General features: G+C 44.5%; 1 protein-coding gene across 1 annotated transcript in view; it reads left to right on the top strand.

Moving 5' to 3' along the window:
* LOC145348587 (ral guanine nucleotide dissociation stimulator-like 1) overlaps positions 1–12554 on the top strand; it is a 91489-nt gene that overhangs the window by 64973 nt on the left and 13962 nt on the right. The window contains exons 19-22 of the mRNA XM_080196775.1: positions 1270–1365; positions 5919–6005; positions 9291–9323; positions 11845–11966. Of these exons, the coding sequence (XP_080052901.1) occupies positions 1270–1365; positions 5919–6005; positions 9291–9323; positions 11845–11966 (338 nt within the window). The remainder of the gene's footprint in view (positions 1–1269; positions 1366–5918; positions 6006–9290; positions 9324–11844; positions 11967–12554) is intronic.

The raw sequence follows: 12554 nt of genomic DNA, 5'->3' as shown, positions 1-12554 counted from the left end.
CATTAGCACATTAGAAAAGGAGCAGCAGTAGATCATTTGGCCCCTTGAGCCTGAGCTGCCATTCAATAAAATCTTGGTTCATGTTTTTGTGGGCTCAGCTCCACCGCCCCACAATCCTTAATTCCTTTACTGTTCAAAAATCTATCTATCTATGCTTGCCTTAAAGACAAACATTCAACAAGGTAGCCCCAACTGCTTCACTGGGCAGGGAATGCCACAGATTCATAACTGTCTGCTGGGGAATCTCACCCCCCCCCCACCCCAACACCACCCAGAAACCCTAGGTAAAAATTTCAAACCGCAATTACCCTGCAATGGAAGCCACCCAAAAGTACAATATAAAAAGCAAATTGTCTTATAATCGTAACCCAGAAGAGGTCAAAATTAAACCACTTCTAACTTCTGGATAACTATAAAGTACAATATTCACTCTGAGCCCCACCATTGACAACCCAACCCCATCCTGCTGCTCCCCAATTCTACCCACTTGTCTTACAAACATACCTTCTCCATGTCTTTCCCAATGTGGCTGGACCTTTTAAACTTGCCTGCTTTATGACAACTAGAACTGTAAAAGAAGGTGTGGTTTTTCTTTCTCTCCAACTCTCTGCCTGTGGCACCTGCTGCATTATAATAAATGAGTTCAAATCCTACCACACAAAGTAGGGATTTAAATTCAAATCAATAAGCATGAAACTACCAGATTGTTGTAAAAACCCATCTTATTCACAAATGTTGTTGAGGGTAGAAAATTGGTTATTCTTACCTTGTCTGCCCTACATGTGACTCCAGATCCTCAGCAATATAGTTAACTCAACTGCCCTCTGAAATGGCCTAGCAGCTGTCAAGAGAATGGCTTGCCATCACCTCGAGGACAATCAGAAACAGACCTTTCTAACAAGATCACAAACAGAATTTGAGATTCAAATGCCCTCAATTACTTCACGCCGCAAAATAAGAGCAATTAATTCTGCCGTCGACAGGCGATCCAGTCTCGAGTGCATCACTCAGAAAGTGTTCTCATTTGTGTTCTAATCTGAGACTGGCATTAATGATCAGCTTTTGTGTTCATTTGGTTCTCAATATGGGATAAATTGCGGTTTCACTTCAAAATATTGCAGGTTGAAATTGGAATTTGCCCAACATGTGAGCACAAAGCTTCAGATTTGCTATGTAATTTATAAAAACACGAGGCTTTGGGGTTAAGATCTCACTTGGTGTCATGTTGGCCATGAGTTAATAATTGATTTTTTTCCTAAATCTTCAAAGGAACTTGAAGGAACTTTGAAGTTTGCAAACCTTGACAGCCGTGTGAAGGAAAACCAAAAGTGGGGTCAGAAACGGCTACAGTTGCAGAAGCAAATGGTGTGTCATCTAGTCATTCCAAGACTTAACAATTCTCAAAATTCAAATAGTGATTCATCTTTAAGTAATTCTTTGCTCAAATAAGGCTATTAACCAGTTCTCCTTTCTATTTCCAATGAGGACGCCAGCGTTGCTGTTTGACTGGTTGCACTTTAAAAGCTATAATTATTGGCACTGTGCTAATGTTTATAAATGTAATCATGTATTGACAACAAATGTATCATTTTAGATCTAAATTGTTCCACATTTAAGATGATCCAAAGCTAGTATGGACAGAATCTTCGTCATGGTCTAGAGGGTAAAGGCAGTATACTGACCCAATCACTGCTGAGTACACTGATGTTCACAAGGATAGAAATTGGGGCTCACATTTGGTCACCTATTTTAGGATAAGGAAGGAACAACTAAAATCCAAACAGAAATAGGTAATTAGAGTCAGCTTAAGTCTGTTAGGCTGAATGGATTAGTTCTGGGGATGGATGTATAATCCTGTGAAAGATCATGCAGGTCAATGCACTGGATTGGAAGAATGAGATGGAATCTCAGTGAAATGCAAGATTGAGGATTTGGCAGGAAATCTATACACAGAAGAGCTGTGGACACTTGGTTGAAGATCAATAGATTTTGAACTCAGGAAATCAAGGGAGATGAGAATCAAGCCAAGAAGCGGAGTTGAAGATGGTCACTTATTAACTTATTGAATGGTGGGAGCTGTAGGGTCTACGGGCGGGATGGGGTTGGTCTGAACCGTGCTGGGACCAGAGTCCTGGCGAATCGTGTAAATCGGACTGTAGACAGGGCTTTAAACTAATTAGGGGGGGGAGGGTGCGAGGGTAGGTGACATTACGGGGTCTAAAGTTAAGGAGAGGGTACAGGTAAGGGAAGAGGCCAAGGATGTCCCAATAATAAAGGGAGTAGGGGGCGTGAGTATGGTTGGTGGCGTTCTGGCAAATAGGGTCCAGGTGAAGGCTGAGATGAAGGCACTTCATCTGAATGCACGAAGCATTCGGAATAAAGTGGATGAGCTGGTGGCGCAGATCGGCACAAATGGATATGATCTGGTGGCCATTACAGAGACGTGGCTGCAAGGTGACAGGGACTGGGAGCTGAATGTCCAGGGGTATCAAGTGTTTAGGAAGGATAGGTGGGAGGAAAAAGGGGGGCGCTTAGCTCTGCTGATTAAGGATAGCATCAGGGTGGTAGCAAGGGATGATATAGGAACCAAAGAGCAGAACGTGGAATTGTTGTGGGTGGGGATTAGGAACAGCAAAGGGAGGAAGATGCTAGTGGGTGTCGTCTATAGGCCCCCGAATAATGATCTGGAGGTGGGGCGGGCTGTTAACGCGCAAATAAGTGCGACGTGCAGGAATGGAACGGCCATAATTATGGGAGATTTCAATCTGCATATTGATTGGTCAACCCATGTTGGACGCGGTGGGCTCGAGGAGGAGTTCTTGGAATGCTGCCGGGATAGTTGCCTCGAACAGTGTGTGTTGGAGCCGACGAGGGAGCGAGCTATCTTGGATCTGGTGTTATGTAATGAGGCGGGTAGAATTAGGGACCTTGTGGTGAAGGATCCTCTTGGGGAGAGTGATCATTGTATGGTGGAATTTCTGGTACAGATGGAGGAGGAGAAAGTGGGTTCCCGGACACGCGTCCTTTGTTTGAACAGAGGGGAGTACGGTAGGATGAGAGAAGAATTGGCGAATGTGGACTGGGGGAGCGCGTTGGAAGGTAGGTCTGCTGAGGAGCAGTGGAGGATTTTTAAGGAGATCTTTCTTGGTGCTCAGCAGAAATTTATTCCAATGGTTAAAAAAGACCATAGGAGGAGAGGTAATAAGCCGTGGATAACAAAGGAGGTGAAGGAAAGTGTTAAATTAAAAGCGGAGGCATTTAGAGTAGTTAAGAGTAGTGGGCGAGAAGAGGATTGGGAGAGGTTTAAATGTCAACAAAGATTGACAACGAAGTTGATAAAGAAGGGTAGGAGAAACTATGAAGCTGGGCTAGCGCTTAATATAAAAAAGGATAGCAAGAGTTTTTATAAATATATAAAAACAAAGAGGCTGGCTAGGGTGAACGTTGGACCCTTAGAGGATGAGAGGGGGAACTTAGTGGTAGGGGATGGGGAAATGGCTGAGGTCTTGAATAACTTTTTTGTTTCGGTCTTCACGGAGGAAGACGTGAATAATTTGCCGGGTGTTAGCCATGGAAAGGTGGTAGGAGTGGAGGGTCTCAATGACATTGTTGTTACTAGAGAGGTGGTGCTCGACAGACTGGAGGGACTGATTGTGGACAAGTCCCCAGGACCGAATGGAATGCATCTGAGGGTCCTGAAAGAAATGGCGGAGGTGATAGTGGATGCCTTGGTGGTTATTTTCCAGACGTCGCTGGATTCCGGGGAAGTGCTGGAAGATTGGAAAGCGGCTAATGTTACACCGTTGTTTAAGAAGGGTGCCAGGCAAAAGGCAGGGAATTATAGGCCGGTTAGTTTAACGTCTGTTGTAGGTAAAATGTTAGAATCCGTCATCAAGGAGGAAATAGCAAGGCATCTTGAGGGGAATTGCTTGATAGAGCAGACGCAGCACGGTTTCATTAAGGGGAAGTCGTGTCTGACAAATTTATTGGAGTTCTATGAGGATGTGCCTAGGGCGGTGGATAGAGGAGAGCCAGTGGATGTGGTCTTTCTTGATTTTCAGAAGGCGTTTGACAAGGTACCTCACAAGAGGTATTTGCAGAAGGTAAGGGGGCATGGAGTTAGGGGTAGGGTGTTAGCGTGGATAGAGGATTGGTTGTCAAATAGGAGGCAGAGAGTGAGGGTTAATGGGTGCTATTCGGATTGGCAGTTGGTGACTAGTGGAGTGCCCCAGGGGTCGGTGCTGGGGCCTCAGCTATTTACCATTTATATAGATGATCTGGAGGAGGGAACCGAGTGTATGGTGTCGAAATTTGCTGATGACACCAAGATTAGGGGAACGGCAAATTGCACGGAGGGTGTGGAGAGTCTGCAGAAGGATCTAGATAGGCTGGGCGAATGGGCCAGGAAATGGCAAATGGAATTTAATGTTGGCAAGTGCGAGGTGGTCCACTTTGGTAGAAATAATGGTAGGAAGGGCTATTTCTTATGTGGTGAAAAACTGCAGCAGGCGATGGTGCAGAGGGACTTCGGGGTCCTTGTGCATGAGTCGCAAAAACCCAGCCTGCAGGTGCAGCAGGTGGTCAGGAAGGCGAATGGGATGCTGGCCTTCATAGCGAGGGGGATTGAATATAAAAGTAGGGAGATCTTGCTGCGGCTGTATAGGGCATTGGTGAGGCCGCAGCTGGAGTACTGTGTGCAGTTTTGGTCGCCGCACTTACGCAAGGATATTTTGGCCTTGGAGGGAGTGCAGAGGAGGTTTACTAGGCTGATACCGGAGTTGAGGGGGCTGAGCTATGAGCAGAGGCTGAATAAACTAGGCTTGTACTCGTTAGAGTTTAGAAGAATGAGGGGAGATCTCATTGAGACGTATAAGATGATGAATGGGATGGACAGGATACAGGTGGAGAGACTCTTCCCGCTCAGAAAGGACAGTAGGACTAGGGGGCACAGCCTCAAGATAAAGTGGGGTTGGTTTAGAACGGAGTTGAGGAGGAACTTCTTCACTCAAAGGGTGGTGAATCTCTGGAATTCTCTGCCTGTTGAGGTGGTGGAGGCTGCCTCGCTAAATATTTTTAAGACGCGGGTTGATGGGTTTTTGATAAGCGAGGGGATTAAGGGTTATGGAGAGAGGGCGGGAATGTGGAACTGAGCCACGACAGATCAGCCATGATCTTATTGAATGGCGGGGCAGGCTCGAAGGGCTAGATGGCCTACTCTTGCTCCTATTTCTTATGTTCTTATGTACTGTAGTTGTTACTTGTGTCCTTTTGAATCTCCTTCTGCGCTATAAAATAACAAAGCTAGTTGGCACTACTGATAGCTGACCATTAACTCGTGCTGGAAAGCTGCATATCTGATCATTATTTAAGGACTCAAATGATCTCAGCTGTAGTGCCTTTTGATAGAATAAGACACCAATGATCATCCTCCAGGTCACCAGAAGAAGACCAGTTCCAGCCATGAATTTCTGGTAACAAAGGAGAAAAAGAAAATGAAGTGATGGAGGATAATATAATATTTTGCCCGCACTTATAATTAAGTGAACTGCTTATAATTTGGGGTTAGTAGAGGCAAATGTTGTATTTGACCAACGCTGTTTATGTTTGTTATTGTTTTGTACTTGATTACTTATCACTTGAGTGTTCACCATTAACAAGAATGGGTAATCTATTTATAAGCCCTGATGTGTGGGAGAATTCCCAACCTTCAAGTGATTGATATTGATCACATCAACATGGGAGATCCAGGTCTAGCTTTCTATCCCATGGTACAATCTGTAATTAAATAGACTCACGTGTTCGGGTTGCAAACTGATTTAGTTGCATACTAAAGGGAATGATTTTAAGTATGGATAGTATGTTTAGGAAATGTGACATGCATATAAATTGGATTAAACAATTTTGCTCCTCTTTTATAGGGTGTGAAGCAGGGAACTGTGCCCTACCTGAGGACTTTCATAACTGATCTAATTCTATTGGACGCTGCTCTTCCAGATTATGTTGATGTAAGTCTCTTTACGACATGTTGAGATTTCTTCTTTGCTGTGATTACAGTTGTTGTGCAAGTTGCTTGGAGATGGGAATCAAAGTGACAATAGAAGAATTAATGAGGCTAATGAATGAAGCACATTAAAGACAGTACATGCACGGCTTTGATTTGGTGCTTTGTACTATGGATCAATCACTTGGTGATTTACATGCAGCCGACGAGGAAGCGAGCTTTCTTGGATCTGGTGCGATGTAATGAGGCGGATAGAATGAGGGAACTTGCGGTGAAGGATCCTCTTGGGGAGAGTGATCATTGTATGGTGGAGTTTCTGGTGCAGATGGAGGAGGACAAGGTGGGTTCCTGGACACACGTCCTTTGTTTGAACAGAGGGGAGTATGGTTGGATGAGAGAAGAATTGGCGAATGTGGACTGGGGGAGCGCGTTGGAAGGTAGGTCTGCTGAGGAGCAGTGGAGGATCTTTAAGGAGATCTTTCTTGGTGCTCAGCAGAAATTTATTCCAATGGTCAAAAAGGACCGTAGGAGGAGAGGTAATAAGCCGTGGATAACGAAGGAGGTGAAGGAAAATGTTAAATTAAAAGCGGAGGCGTTTAGAGTAGCGAAGAGTAGTGGGCGAGAAGAGGATTGGGAGAGGTTTAAATGTCAACAAAGATTGACAAAGAAGTTGATAAAGGAGGGTAGGAGAAACTATGAAGCTGGGCTAGCGCTTAATATAAAAAAGGATAGCAAGAGTTTTTATAAATATATAAAAAGGAAGAGGCTGGCTAGGGTGAACGTTGGTCCCTTAGAGGATGAGAAAGGGGACTTAGTGGTAGGGGATGGGGAAATGGCTGAGGTCTTGAATAACTTTTTTGTTTCGGTCTTCACGGAGGAGGACGTGAATAATTTGCCGGATGTTAGAGATGGAAAGGTGGTAGGACTGGAGGGTCTTGATGACATTACTGTTACTAGAGAGGTGGTGCTCGACAGACTGGACGGGCTGATTGTGGACAAGTCCCCAGGACCGGATGGAATGCATCCGAGGGTCCTGAAAGAAATGGCGGAGGTGATAATGGATGCCTTGGTGGTTATTTTCCAGACGTCGCTGGATTCCGGGGAAGTGCAGGAAGATTGGAAAACGGCTAATGTTACGCCGTTGTTTAAGAAGGGTGCCAGGCAAAAGGCGGGGAATTATAGGCCTGTTAGTTTAACATCTGTTGTAGGTAAAATGTTAGAATCCGTCATCAAGGAGGAAATAGCGAGGCATCTTGAGGGGAACTGCTTGATAGAGCAGACGCAGCACGGTTTCGTTAAAGGGAAGTCGTGTCTGACAAATTTACTGGAGTTCTATGAGGATGTGTCTAGGGCGGTGGATAGAGGAGAGCCGGTGGATGTGGTCTTTCTGGATTTTCAGAAGGCGTTTTACAAGGTACCTCACAAGAGGTTATTGCAGAAGGTAAGGGGGCATGGAGTTGGGGGTAGGGTGTTAGCGTGGATAGAGGACTGGTTGTCAAATAGGAGGCAGAGAGTGGGGGTCAATGGGTGCTATTCGGATTGGCGGATGGTGACTAGTGGAGTACCCCAGGGTTCGGTGCTGGGGCCTCAGCTATTTACCATTTATATAGATGATCTGGAGGAGGGAACCGAGTGTAGGGTGTCGAAATTTGCTGATGACACCAAAATTGGTGGAAAGGCAAACTGTGCGGAGGGTGGGGAGAGTCTACAGAAGGATCTAGATAGGCTGGGCGAATGGGCCAGGAAATGGCAAATGGAATTTAATGTTGGCAAGTGCGAGGTGGTTCACTTTGGTAGGAATAATGGTAGGAAGGATTATTACTTACGTGGAGAAAAACTGCAGCAGGCGACGGTGCAGAGGGACCTTGGGATCCTTGTGCATGAGTCGCAAAAACCCAGCTTGCAGGTGCAGCAGGTGGTCAGGAAGGCGAATGGGATGCTGGCCTTCATCGCGAGGGGGATTGAATATAAAAGTAGGGAGGTCTTGCTGCGGCTGTATAGGGCATTGGTGAGGCCGCAGCTGGAGTACTGTGTGCAGTTTTGGGCGCCATACTTACCCAAGGATATTTTGGCCTTGGAGGGAGTGCAGAGGAGGTTTACTAGGCTGATGCCGGAGTTGAGGGGGTTGAGCTATGAGGAGAGGTTGAATAAATTAGGCTTGTACTCGTTAGAGTTTAGAAGAATGAGGGGAGATCTCATTGAGACGTATAAGATGATGAATGGGATGGATAGGATAGAGGTGGAGAGACTCTTCCCGCTCAGAAAGGATAGTAGGACTAGGGGGCACAGCCTCAAGATAAAGGGAGGGCGGTTTAGAACGGAGTTGAGGAGGAACTTCTTCACTCAAAGGGTGGTGAATCTCTGGAATTCTCTGCCCGTTGAAGTGGTGGAGGCTACCTCGCTAAATATTTTTAAGACGCGGGTTGATGGGTTTTTGATAAGAGAGGGGATTAAGGGTTATGGGGAGAGGGCGGGAATGTGGAGCTGAGCCAAGACAGATCAGCCATGATCTTATTGAATGGCGGGGCAGGCTCGAATTTCTTATATCTTACGTTCTTATTTCTTATGCTCCTATTTCTTATGTTCTTATGTTCTTATTCACAAAGCAGCCAGTTAAGCGTAGCCCTATTTATTTTGTAGCCTGAAAATGTCATGTAAATTGCACACTTTTTATTTGCACAGGTAAGATTCTGTTAATTGGACATTTTTTTCCATTGCATTCTAAACTTTAAGTTTATTAATGTCACAAGTAGGCTGACATTAATACGGCAATGAAGTTACTGTGAAAATCCCCCAATCGCCACACTCTGGCGCCTGTTCGGTTACCCTGAGGGAGAATTTAACATGACCCAAGCAGCTAACCAGCATGTCTCTCAGACTCTGGGAGAAAACCAGAGCACCTGGTGGAGACCCATGCAGAGAGGGGGAGAACATGCAGACTCCCCACAGTGACCCAAGCGGGGAATTAAACCGAGATCCCTGGTGCTATGAGACAGCAGTGCTTGCCACTATCTCCCCTAGCTTGCCTACTTGTATAATGAACTTGGTGTTTACAAATTTGACTGTAGCAGAGGATTCTGTATAATTTTGCAAAATAATGCCCAGTCAGTGCAATGCATTTATTTGTGTTGTACACACGATTGAGTTTTGGCTACATTTTAATTTGGAACCAGATTTATAGGACTTGGATTTCATTCCTAGGAATCCTTTCAAGTTCACAATCTTGTAGTGTGATCTGACCTTTCTACAAGTCAAATTAATTTTTGCTGTTCTTGTTTGTCTCTTATAGAATGGTTTGATCAACTTTGAGAAGAGACGGAAGGTTCGTATAAATTATTGTACTGAGCAAAACTTCGACAGTTGTACTTGGGCGGGGGGAAATGGGGAGCATGCCTCTGTTATTGGGCTTGGAAGCGGGAATCCAAAACTCCAGACCTGAAACATAAAATTCACTTAAAATTGGATGAAGGAGGAAGTTGGTGTGGTTGTCTTTCCAGGAAAGCTAAATGCATGGAAAAGGAACAAGAGAATGTTTGGAGTCTGATGAAGACAGGAGAGGTATAAACACCAGCGCACAACCATTTGGGCCAAATAGCCTATGTCTGTGCTGTCAATTTGAGTAAGAAGTCTCACAACACCAGGTTAAAGTCCAACCAGTTTATTTGATAGTAAACCCACAAGCTTTTGGGGTTTGTCCCTTCGTCAGGTGAGTAGAGAGTTCTGGTCTCAAACAGAGCATGTAAAAGGCACACACAGTTTACAGAATACTGATTAGAATGCGAGTCTTTACAGCTAACCTGCTATTCAAGTCTTAAAGATGTAGACAATGTGAGTGGAGATAGCACAAGGCATAGATTAAAGAGATGTGTATTGTCTCCAGACAGGACAGTAAGTGAGATGTTGCAAGTTCATACAAGTCATGGGGGTTACAGATAGTGTGACATGAACCCAAGATCCTGATTGAGGCCATCCTCATGTGTGTGGAACTTGGCTATCAGTCTCTGCTCAGCGATTCTGTCGTGTGTCGTAAAGGCCGCCTTGGAGAATGCTTACCCGAAGATCAGAGGCCAAATGCCTATGAAGTGTTTGCCAACAGGAAGGGAACAGTCTTGCCTGGTGATTGTCGAGCGATGTTCATTCATCCGTTGTCGAAGCATCTGCATGGTCTCCCCAGTATACCATACTTCGGGACATCCTTTCCTGCAGTGTATTAGGTAGACAACGTTGGCCGAGTTGCAAGAATATGTGCCGTGTACCTGGTGGATGGTGTTCTGACATGAGATGATGTCACCCATGTTGATGATCCGGCATGCCTTGCAGAGGTTGCTGTGGCAGGGTTGTGTGGTGTTGTGGTCACTGTTCTCCTGAAGGCTGGGTCGTTTGCTGCGAACAATGGTCTGTTTGAGGTTATGTGATAATTTGAAGGCAAGAAGTGGGGGTATGGGGATGGCCCTGGCGAGATGTTCATCTTCATCAATGGTATGTTGAAGACTCCGGAGAAGATGTCGTAGCTTCTCCGCTCTGGAGACAATACACATCTCTTTAATCTATGCCTAATGCTATGTCCACTCACATTGTCTGCATCTTTAAAACTCGAATGGCAGGTTAGCTGTAAAGACTCACATTCTAATCAGTATTCTGTAAACTGTGTGTGCCTTTATATGCTCTGTTTGAGACCAGAACTCTCCACTCACCTGATGAAGGGGCAAACCCCGAAAGCTTGTGGGTTTACTATCAAATAAACTGATTGGACTTTAACCTGGTGTTGTAAGACTTCTTACTGTGTTTACCCCATTCCAACGCCGGCATCTCCACATCATGACTGTTAATTTGATGCAGTTTGCTGACCAGCAGTCACTGCCAGTAAAGCATGGACCTAGTGGTGTTACATGAATTATATTATAATTTAGTGTTTTGGCAAGACTGAAGGCCTTAATCCTGAGACTGGTTGAATAGTTCCTCAATCATCAGATAGCAGTTTCTTCCAGAAGAGAAACATTTGCAGCAGTCATGGCATGTCAGTAAATTGAAGCAGGATTGCAGCTCCTGATTTTAGCACCAGTGATGGACTTTTAACACCCATTTCTGACTTTGCTACTATCAACTTTGCAAACATGCTTTATTGCTATGGTTACAGTTGAGCATGTTTTGTGCTATTTTCATTTTATGCCACGGAGAACCTGCAAATGCTAACACAACAGGAACCTGACCATGTGGAAAGCAGTGACACTTCATTCCTAAAACTGCAACTTGAGCTCCATATTTTTAGCCGAACCCAGGAATGAGATGGGTTCCTACCTGATCCACTTTGCACCCTGCCTGGTTTGACTCCAGTGGCTCATGAAATCAGGAGGGATACAAAATGGGCATCTATCCCAAATCCATACATCCCCCACCTAGGTGGATACGACTATAGTCTTATCAACTGACCAATTTTACACTTTACAACCCAACAGTGCTATGCTTTTGTCAAATTTTCACCCGGATAAAGTCTTCCTCTTTTACCTGTCAAACTGACACTGAATGCAAGATAGAACAGAACGGCCACAGCCCATGAGAAGAAAACTCTGCATCGGTTAGGTTCCAGAATATTCTAGCTACACATTGTCCACAAAGTTCATGGTTGAATAATCTATATGGAAATTCATTGCTGAAGCACAGCATGGGCCATTGATTCCCAATGAAAGGTTCTGAGGCATGAGCCACTACGCATCAAATCTAGCCAACAAAATGTTTTAAAATAGTTTTGGTACTATTCTAAAATCAATGACTCGGGTAAAGCAGCAGCAATTACAGCAGCTTTGAATCTCAACTTGCAACTTTTTTTTCCATGTTCTTTTTAGGAATTTGAGATAATAGCACAAATTAAACTGTTACAGTCTGCTTGCAATAACTACAGCATCAAACCAGTCCAGAAGTTTCTAAAATGGTTTCACGGTCAACAATACTTGACTGACAAAGAAAGGTAAGAGGGTATTGCAAACATGTGCTGATCAAACCATCAAGGGTTGTATAATCTTCCACCATTAATGAGCTTGACAGTTCCCTGTTATAAATATTTTTGTTATGGGAACCATACAGCACAGGGAAAAGTTCATTCAGCTCATCTTGTCTGTGCCTGCTCAAAGATTGTTTAAAAAAATAGCCACCTGTTCTAATCACACATTTTCGCAACTCGTCCGTAGCCTAACTAATTTAAAAAGGTACCAGGCTTATAACCTGAAAGTATCTGCCTCTACCAACAAGAATTCAGACACCATGCTCTGGGTGGAGAAGTCCATCTATCAATCACCTTAAATCTGTGCCCCCTGAAAATTGACCTCTCCGTTAGGGGGAGCTGGGCTTTCCTCATAGCCTCAATTTTCAAGCCCTGATGAGATTCCTGTAAATCTCCTCTACTCCAGAGGAATTATGTTGTTCCTGTAACATGGCAGCCAGGACGACCATAATTCGAGTTGTGGCCTAACTGGTGTTTTATATGGGTTCCAGCATTACGTCACTGCTTTTGCAATCTATATCTTGTCCAATAACAGAAACATTCCATATGCCTTCT

This window comes from Carcharhinus amblyrhynchos, chromosome 9 (assembly GCF_965287045.1).
Source record: "Carcharhinus amblyrhynchos chromosome 9, sCarAmb.v2.hapA, whole genome shotgun sequence".
NCBI lineage: Eukaryota > Metazoa > Chordata > Chondrichthyes > Carcharhiniformes > Carcharhinidae > Carcharhinus > Carcharhinus amblyrhynchos.
Note: the sequence above shows the minus strand (reverse complement) of the source record. Positions and strands in the feature narration are given on the sequence as shown.